General features: G+C 35.8%; 1 protein-coding gene across 1 annotated transcript in view; it reads left to right on the plus strand.

Moving 5' to 3' along the window:
- LOC106478620 (F-box/LRR-repeat protein 4-like) overlaps nucleotides 1–10,902 on the plus strand; it is a 142,110-nt gene that overhangs the window by 119,901 nt on the left and 11,307 nt on the right. Inside the window, 1 exon segment of the mRNA XM_022382246.1 lies at nucleotides 4,506–4,592. Within this exon segment, the coding sequence (XP_022237954.1) occupies nucleotides 4,506–4,592 (87 nt within the window).

Here is a 10,902-nt window from a genome sequence, read left to right on the forward strand (position 1 = left end):
AAGAGGAGCATCGAAATGGATCCCAGATTAATGACTGCAGAAGTGGCCAAATTTGGTGGGATGAGCCCGAAATCTGTTCAACGGATTCTCCACAGATTTGGTTACTGTTTCAACGCAGCTAGACGGAAGGTCTTATTAAGACCTGCCAACATAGTCAGATGAAAGAAGTGGGCAAGTGATATGATGACCAAGCCTCTGGACGTTTGGAAGACCCTATTGTTCTCAGACGATTCAAGATTCGATCAATTTTCGGACAGTGGAAGGATATGTGTCTGGAGAATGCCTCACCAAGAGTTTTAGCTCAACAGATTGCAGCCAACTGTGAAGCATCGTGGTTTCAGCGTGATGGTTTGGGGAGCTGTTTGGGTTGGTGGGAGATCGAGCTTAGTGGAGTGCATTGGCAACATAAATTTCGCAAAATATGTCAAAATAGTGGAGGAAGGACTCTTGGCACTTTATTCCTTGGGTTTCGTGGACAAGAACACAAAGTTGTTCCAGGAAGATGGAGCACCGTGTCACACTGCTAGAAATACCCAAAATTGGCAGGAAGATAATGCTATCCAGAAGTTGCCCTGGCTGAGCCAATCTCCTGACATGAACCCCATCGAAAACCTCTGGGCCATACTCGACTGCAAGTCAAGAAACAACCAAAAAAACCAACTTCGAAGAGCGATCTACTCCAAGTTTTGAAGCAAGAGTGGGCAAAAATATTACAATTTAAAATTGACTAGATGATTCTCACGATGCCCCAAAGGATTAACGAACTCCACGAAGCGAAAGGAAGATCTACTGGATATTGATTAAATTATAAATATATCAATTCATGTGAATATGACTGAAAAATTTCATTTTTTCTGAAAAGGTGGTGTCTATTTACTTGTGACCACGCTGTGTACATTGGGATATTTTGCTTCAACTTCACACTATTTTTATCTGTTTTATTCCACCAGCACAAATTACTACATCTACCTTTTCACATATTATTTCTTTGAATCTTTATTTCTGGGTGAGGTCAAAAGACCTATGATTGACTTTGAAAAAATTCCTCTAGAATTGCTGACAATATCAGTTGTTCTTTTGCGGATTAACGCAGCTCAAGGACAGTGGTGGAAAGTTCCAATTCTGGTTTTGCTGTGATCCCCTGAAGTGATCTGTACAGCAAACTGCATACATCAGCATCCAGTATACTTGAAGTGGATAGATCATTTAAAGATAGCTAAAAATTAGCTGTAGTGAGCATACAGTGTTTGCTATCCTAGACCCTTCTCATGAGAAAAAAAAAGAAGTATTGACATTGCATGCAAACTCGAACCTGTATTTGAGCAGGCTTGGGAAGATACACAAATAAAAATTTAACATTCAGTAAAATGTAAAAGTTTTAATTGCTAGGAAGTAGCTGATGTTTGTGCTGACATGGGTTCCACATTTATTTCCACAAAATGATGTGTACAATGTTAGGTTGCCCTTCTACAACTGACAGGAAGTAGTGAGGTTAAACCTATCACTTGATCATTTAAGGGCTCAATGAAGGTTGGTTTTCAATTGCTTAAGTGGTTTCATCAGGTATCCACATGGAATTCCTAGACTCAGAAATAAATGGTATAGCATCTTCTACTTAGTTTAAGTACAGTGGTGATAGACAGTGTAAATTATCTACAGCTTTACCAACTCTACAACTGGGAAGCCATTGTTGCAGAAGTTGCAGTTCGTGCTGGTTGAAAACAGTCATCTATTGGGTAGAACTCATAAACATGGTGCCAGTGAGAACTTGAATGTATGTCCCAGCATTTTAGCAGTTGAACAAGAGGATATTATAGTGAATATGTTTGTAGAGTGACTACCTGGTGAGTGTATGCAAGAACACTTGGGTGTTAAAGATATTATGTCTCCAACCAAAGTTGTTTCTGTGGCTAGGTATAAAATTGTAATTTCAACTAAATTTCCAAAACAAAAAAACCTGCAGTGGTAGTTACATTGGCTCCACTAAAACCACAGTGAATGAGTGTGCAGTCCACACATTATGAGAACTCCCAGCAGATGGTGCCATGTCAGCATGTGCCATACTCTAGCTCAGATTAGCCTGAATGACTGCCACATGAGTGGCAGGGATATCAAGATATTGATGGAGAGATGTTTTAATCCACAGAATGAGGAAATAAGTGCTTGTTATAGCTGTGTACAATTTCTGGTATTAAACATCTTTTCTGTGTACAGTATATAAACTGGGTCTGATAATTTAAACAAATATGTCCCATATCAGTTCTGGCTACTAATCCAAAAGAAAATATCCATTTCCTTGGGTATGGTGGTTAGTAGAACATCTATAGGGCCAAGTGTGACTTAGAGTTTACCCGTTAGATTACAAAGGTACAAGGTAGACTCTTTAGTTGATTCAGGTATCAGTAATACTTTGCTCTGTCTTGTGGTGTGTCACTTACTATTATTTAAAGCACAACTCCATCAAGTAACCACAGACATTTTCTTCACAGATGATGATTGACTCATAATGAATGAAGAAGCTCAAAGCCATATAATTGTTTTTACCATCACCAAAAATGTGAAAATTGTAATAGCAAGACTCAGTTCAAGTATAGGTATATTAGGCTTAGATTTTCTATGTATGTTATCTTTTAATATAGACTGTCCTCTCCTTTGTTTGTCATCCAAGAAATGTGAACTATAGAGGGACATCAACAAAATCATAATATAGAACAAGAAGAAAAAATAAGCCACCAACTGTCTTATTGCCCTTCCATATGAAACTTGGAACTAAACTTCATTGCTGTTATAGAAAATATGGTATTTTTATCAATGTTAAAATCAAAAGGTCAAATATCTTGTATCTAAACTTGAACAACAAAATGTTATTTATAGTATATGATGTAATTGTGGAAATCAGTACATTGGAAAAGCCCAGTAGACCTCCAAGTTCACATTAATGAACACAAAGACCACCCACTCCCATTTATGATAAAGCAAAATTGGCAATTGTTGAACACTAAGTGCAAATAAGAAATCCAGTGGTATAAAATTGAAAATTAACCAAACACCAAAACAGGAAGAATAAAGCAAGTCATATGCATTAAAATACAAAATTTGAACCAAAACATGGACTGAATCATACCTATAATGGAATACAAATCAGAGAAATGTGGAATAACATAATTTTGTCTTAGCATTGATTAGATTTATTTATAATGACCTTGTTAGATCTATGTTTCTATTCATCTCTTTTTTTTTTAATGTTCAGTATAATTATAGGTATGTATAAAGAATGTGTGATTTTATATGTAGTTTTCATTGTCATTAATCATTCCTGTAAGTATAATTGTGTAATTGATATAATGCACTGACTGTTGTATGCTTTTATGCAATACATGGTTAATTTTCACATGTTTTGAAATGTTCTACATTGTTGTGTTTAACATAGTGTTCAAAGAGGAAGGAGGATGGTTTGTGAAATACTTGAAGCTGAGTAGTCTATTTCCTGTTTTTCATGTGTATTCTTTACTTATTATTATTAGAAGTAACTAAAATGTAGAAATTAGAAACTTATTAGGTTAGATAAGTTACATTAGGTAAGATTATGAAAAATAATAATAAAAATTCTTCACAAGGTATACTTGCAAGTAGCTCATGTGTTACGTAATTCAAGATGTTCGCCCAGTGATTTACAATTTGTGTGGAGGGATTATTAGTTACACACAGTTCAAAGGACAATAAAACAATAAAATTAAGTACAAACAGATGTATACTGTTACAAGTTATAGTATGGAAACTTCGTGGTTATGAACTCAGTCACATCAACCAAGCCCATAGCGAGAGGGTTTATTTGCTCTCTCCTCAGTCCCTTGCCACCATAAATATTTATTGCATCATCTATTGAACCTTTCTCTTCTGAGAAGCTTAAAGTTTACTGAAAGGTAACAGGATAGTTTCAGGCCCTCCTGAAAAGAAATGGTATGACATCCTGTCCCACTTTAAGCATTGGTGTTCTTATTTGAAAGTACTTATTAATGAGTATGCAAGCTTGCATTTAATAAATACATTGTGGGTTTAGCACTTATTCTGTTAAGTTTTTAACATAAATGAAAAAAAAAAACGACTGGAAACTTCAACATAATACATCCTCTAATTTCCAGTTGTTGTGGAGATCAGGTAACTGTATGCTATGTAACCTTTATATTAACACATATGTGCCTCTTTGTTGCTCTGATTTTATTCAGTAGGAAATTGAATTTCATCTTTCTAGTAAAGATGTTTTTGTGGGGTATTACAAGTACTGTGGTTTTTACCTGCCATTTGTAAAGAAGCAAAACGAAATAATCATTTACCATGTAAAGACATTGTTATAACATTTAAAAGGTAAAAAGATATATTACTCATTAAGAAAGGATTTGAAGATCCATGGCATAATCACTCTTTTTTTTCTTTTTTTTTTATTAACTTGACAAATAAGATGTTCATAAACATACAATTACAAATTCCCATCGTTTTTGTTTCAGCCTAGAAGTTGATGCTTCTTCAGGATGCATCAGAGAACTTGTCCTTAAGTGTCCAAAACTAAAAAAACTATTTTTAACAGCCATTCGGTAAGAAAATATGTATTGTTATCTTTATGTAAACAATCTGTGTAGGTTTGCACAATTTGTTTAACCTGTTTTCTTTTTTTCTTTTTTTTTTATAAGTGTGCTACGTTGACTTGTATATTTATCCAGCATGTAAAATTAATTGGAAAACAGTTTCAGACTGACTTCTTGTCAACTTTTTGTGCATTTTTCATAATATCATTAAATATATCCCATTGATAATTTCAAAATGTGAACAAATTATATATATGTTTATTTTAATTTTGCTAAATCATATTTTTTGCATTTTTATTCTCATTATATTTGAATATATTTAGTTGTTTTTAATACCATAAGATTTTGTACTGATTATTGTAGCTGGTAATTGTCATTTCATAAAGTAAGATTTCTAAATTGCTTAGTAATGAACTTTTGAGTCAAGTATCTGTACTTGTTAAACTAAATGTAATAAATACATTTTGCTACAAACCAGTAAAAAAATAAGGTTTAAGTTTCAGTAGTCAAGTATATATTACTTTCACATTTAGCTATGTTATATGTGTAGTTCAACACCAGTTCCCATGTTTTCATGCCTATTCATATCAGAAGTGTTCTTCTAGTCTCAGTTTATTAGAACACTTTCAACAATTCACCACAATTCTATTATTAACAATTTTATCAGTGAACAAACTTCATTACTTTCAGGCTTTAGCCACAAGTTTCATTAATATCTAGATTGCTTTCATTGTTGCTTCTTGCCATAATCTTGAAGTAAGCATTCCTTATTCATGCATTGCTGATACACATGGCATGTTTTTATATACTTAATCTGTTGTCATTATGTAGATTTGTATGTTCTCACACTCTTGTTTCTAGCCACCGAGTGGTAAGTCCTGTATACCTAGCATTACAAGTAGGACAAAGAGATTTCTAAACAACATTAGATGTTCTTAGTTCAGAAATATTATCTTAAACTTAAAGAAACAATTCAATCTACTGCAGGTTTGAAAATAACTCTTAGATCTATTCAAGGATAAACTGTAGGAAAAAGATTATGCAGTTGCTTTCTCACTAAAAACCAATTTTATTCCAGTAAAAAGCAGTACCATTGATATAGATAATTTTGACACATTTATGATTTGTTGTTTTGATGTCTGAACTCCTCTTAAGTAGATTCTAATGATCTTGTCTATATGATAAATAGGAAAATCAATCTTTTACAAGAAACATTTTATATTCTTCACTTCTTTACAAAAATATTCATAAGTACTCATGATTTATATAAGGTCAATGGATTGGTATTTCCACAAGATTATCTTTCTACTTATGTGGGATGAGACTAGCAAAATTGAAGTATAGTCCTGTGAAAGTTTAAAGTTGTTGATCTCTTGATGTTCTGCCCTGAACTTTATATTATTGTGTCTACTGTTCATATATTCATGGAACTGATTTGTATATATATATATATGTTTCACTTCATTAAAGATGAAAAAACTATCATCCACTTTGATAGTATACAGGTTTGAAATTCTCTGGACTCTCCCTCTACCTTTGTTTTCTATGGTAGCTTAAAGATAGATTAGCTAATGATGGACCTAAACTGGACCCCATTTCAGCTTCATCAGTTTGGTCATAGATGCTTCCATCAAAAAGAGTATGTGATTCCTAGGTGGCAACTTCCAGTAGTTTATGAAAAACTGGCTTGGGGAATCTGATCATTTCATAGCGGCTCTATAAGGATTCAATGTCCAAACTAGCACAGTATACATTTCTATCAAATCTTATATCCTTCCTTTTACTGGAAAACATAAAATTATCTTTTATGGTATGCTCATTATGAGTAAACTGATCCAAACATTCTACTAAGAAACCTGCTAATTCATGGTTAAAAGTACCTATATTTAAAACAATAGTTCTAACTATACACCACTCTTTATGAATCTTTGGACTACCGTATAATATGCCTAGATGGCGTTCAGAAGTTCAAATGTTCCCATTTTGTCAATAGGACATCTTTTTTTTTTATCTCATTAAGAAACCTTTGAAATCTATTTTCCCTGGTTTTGGGTTCATTGTTACCTCTTTGGGGGTCAGCTCCCGATTATAATGTTTGTCTTACCCATGCCCAATATTCTCCCCTTCGTCTTACCCTAACCACCCTTCTACGGTATCTTTCTTCCATACATCTCCTCTCTGAGGCACTTCACAGAAATCCTGAAGGGTTTTCTGTGGATACCCTGCATATTCTGTCCTTCACATTAGCCCACATTTCTTCCTTGGCTCTGGCATTACACAAGCGGTTTCTTTGTTGTTGAGACCTTATTGTTAGGGATGCTATATTGGCTTGGGTCAGTTTACCCTCTCCATATCTACAGGACTTACGTCTTTCTCTGTTTTTGTGACGCCATATCTTTGGTACTGTCCCAGAAACTATCGAGCCACGGGTTACATCAGCCCATCAGCAATCTACTCTCATGTACTTTGTCGGCCGTTTATCTCAGTCAGGGCCTCATATGCCCTCTATTCCCGTTTCCTGTTCTTGATCCTCCCAACCCTTACCTGTTCCTGATAGTCAAGGTACTTCTTTAAGTCGATTTCCTCGACAACGAAACATCCGTCGACAACAGTACTGGTGACTACCCTTTGAGTTTGGGGGCCAGTAGGAGCTTGACTGTTGGACTTTCTTTCTCACTGGCATCCCTTCATTGATGATCAATAAGTGATATGGGTTCTGTCAGAAGGATTCATTTTCCAGATTCTTTCCCCTCCTCCTCTCTCTCCTTGCCCCATTTCCTTTCCTTTTCCTCTTCCTCTAGATCTTGTGGTATACCAGCATCTGTCAGAGGCAGTTCAAGAATTGCTTTTGCAGTGGTCTATCAAACTGGTTGGCTATCCTTCCAGAGGTTTTTATTCCCATCATGTCATGGTCCCCAAGTAAACCGGGGATTGGTGGCCAGTTATTGATTTATCTCACCTCAACCACTTCATTGCACTTCCCAAGTTTACCATGGAGTTTACCAATTTCGAGCCCTTCCCTTCAGACATGCATCAACTCTATATGTATTTTGTTGCATTCTGGGCATTTACTCGACATCTTCATGCTTTGGGGATTTGTTTTCATTATTAAATGGACGACTGGCTTCTGCTGGCTTATTCCAAACAGGAATTGACCAGTCATACCTACCAACTCCTTTCTATGGCAGCTCAAGCAGGCTGGTTGATCAAACTGGAGAAGTCATTCCTTTGACCTACACAATGCCTGGTCCATCTAGGGGTCTTTTTAGACACCAATATCAGTCGTGCCATGCCTTCTCCTTTACATCTTCGGTCCATGGAACTTTTAGTTCACTGAGCCAGCTCGACTTGGCCACTTATTGCTTGTGAGGTTCTATCACTTTTTGGGATGTGGTCCTCCATGACTCCTCTCGGTCGTGCTCACATGAGATCCCTGCAATGGGTACCTCACAACCATTGGAACCTTGCTCGAGATTCTCTTTCTACCATCATCTCCCTTCCTCCTTCAATGATCTGCACTGGTGGCTGGACAAAGCTCATATGTAAATGAGGGTGCCACTTCCTCCCCGATGTCCAGATATACATTTGTTCACGGACACATACCTTCAAGGATGGGGGACATGGATCAATCACCAGGAAGCTTTGGACCATTGGTCTAAAGATGAAACTGTCTTGCATATCAATGTTTTTGAATTTCTGGCAGTACATCAGGCTTTACATCACTTCCTTCTTGTCTGTCATTGTCTGGTGATGGTTCATTCAGACAACTCTACGGTGGCACCTGGTCCATAGACCTCTGTTTTTAGATGTTGGAGCTCTTATACTGGGCCCATGCACATCACAATTGTCTTATCGCATGTCAATCTAGTCGTAGATCGTCTTTCATTACTGGGCCAGATCTTTCCTGTGGAGTGGGCGTTGGATTCTCACATTTTCCATGACCATTGCCATCATTAGGGTTCTCTCCAATTAGACGCTTTTGCCACGAACCTCAATTCCAAGTTGCCCCTTTTTTTGGTCACCAGTACTGCATCCCTATACCTTGGCAGTCGATGATTTCAGCCAGGATTGGTCACACAAATACCTGTATGTGTACCTTCCAATACAGTTGCTGCATCGGGTGATTTCTCTAGTCCATTCCACTCCTTGCCGAGTCCCCCTTTTGACCAGCACAGCCTTGGTTTCCCAGGTTACAGCATCTGCTTCTGACACCACCAGTTCCTCTTCCATTTTCTCTCTCTCCCTTCTTTGTTAACCTTGATCCAACCTCCTACATCCCAATTTCCCCATCCTCTGGCTTTTGTTCAGTCCTTGGTAGGAGGATCTGTTTTTGCACATTGAGTTGCCTTGTTGTGCACCCTCCTCTGTTGGAAATATCATGTTCCAACATGTCTCTCATGCAAATCATCATGCATCATCTCTTAACCAATGACATGCTCACATGATGCATGTGACTTTCTCTACCGAACCTTCACATCGAATTTTGGCAGAAGGTGCAAGCACTGGAAAGTGGGGAGAAGGGTGGGAAGTATGAGGGGAGGTAAATAACTATTGGAAATACATTTTCAGTATAGGAAAATTATAACTTCCAATATGACACTTACCTCCTCTTCCAAGATTAGCTAGAATCCCATTTTGAAAAGGAGGAGGGACTGGTGCGAGGGAACAAAAGAAGCACCCCTGAAAGTGTCCGAAGGATACCTCTGAATCTGAGAGATAGAGATCTGAAGATCAAAAGAGGGGAATCGCAATAGTTCTGAGCCAGGTATACTCTTCGCTTTTGTGGACAGTGTGACATGCACAAGGGCAGAAATGTAAGGTGTAGAGTGGCTAGGGCATGCCGGACCGTACTTGGATGTCAGCTACATCCAAAACCTCCCAGCAGGGCAATGACATCCACATGGGGGTAGGATAAAGATCATATCATCTTCAACTCAAACCCGAAAATCAGGGGTTTAAGACCTGCAACAGGATGCCCTTCAAATGGAATCATCTCCCCCAACCATGGCACAGGCCAGTACTATCAAAAGACAATAACATCCCCATAAGAAGATTATTTTATATATATTAATATATATATTGTTGTACTAGGCTTTAGTAATATTGTTGATGTCATCTTACTGGAAATTTTCAAGTTTTTCTAGTTATGTGTAATATTGTTGTTAAGGGCCAGATCTTGATTTTTATGTTGCGTGTTATAAATACATGCAGATATAGCAAGTTAAGGAAGATAGAAAAAAGTTAGTTAATATATATGCCCATTTACAAAACCCTAACAATAGTTGTTGTGGTTTTTTGTTCCCCTATTATGAAATTATACTTACCAGTTATATATATATATATATTAACAACACAGGTAGCAACCAGTCATATTTGAAGAATACAAACCAATGTTCTGTTGAAACATGTATTATGTTCCACCATCAATAAAACCTTTCTTTATGCTTATAAATCATTGTTTACCTACCAGCTATAATAACATACCTGTAATTATCCAACTTCCAAAGCAGCGCTTTTATTTCACTTCATCAGTAAATAAATTACTTTTTTTATTCTTATTGTGCATCTTAGACCTACTACTGTTATTTATTTAAATTTTAATGTTAAGAACTTCCTTTTTATATCTGTTTTTGACAACAGTTAGATTGTGCTTGAACTTATCAACAATATTAAATTGTCTCACAAAAACAAATTTAAACAATGAGCAAGCTTCTTTACAGTGTGCACTCATTATCTGTGATTGTGTTGATCATGCGTTTATTCACACAATGGAGTATTCCTTTTGATTTGTTTTTAATATATCTTTGCATAAGTTTATTGTATGTAGTTTCAAGCCTTAAACATGTTATAATGTAAACATCATTTAAAATTTAGTTATATTAAATTCAAAATAATTGGCAGACTGTACGATACCATTGTTCAATAACAATGAAATTTGATAGAGAAGCATGTACTATTAATTTTATGATTGATACTTACAAAATATTTTTTTTAAACATAGTATAATCCATATATAAATTAATAAGACTATTTAACCTTGATGTACATAATGACAGACTGATATAATGGTAATTTATAGGCAATATTAACATTAAAAATAAAAAGCAACTAAGTAGACCTAGAAAATGTATATTTCAGATCTGGAATAGTTATGGCAAGATCTTTCAAAGATGTGCATTCCAAATCTGACATAAATATGTTCATATATATATATATATATATATATATATATATATAGATACTAGTATAGTAGGTAGTTTAGTTGAAGTAAGTAAGACCTAATTACTATATTTAACCTTAACTTAAATTAGTACTATAC

This window comes from Limulus polyphemus, unplaced genomic scaffold (assembly GCF_000517525.1).
Source record: "Limulus polyphemus unplaced genomic scaffold, Limulus_polyphemus-2.1.2 Scaffold233, whole genome shotgun sequence".
In the NCBI taxonomy this organism is placed as follows: domain Eukaryota; kingdom Metazoa; phylum Arthropoda; class Merostomata; order Xiphosura; family Limulidae; genus Limulus; species Limulus polyphemus.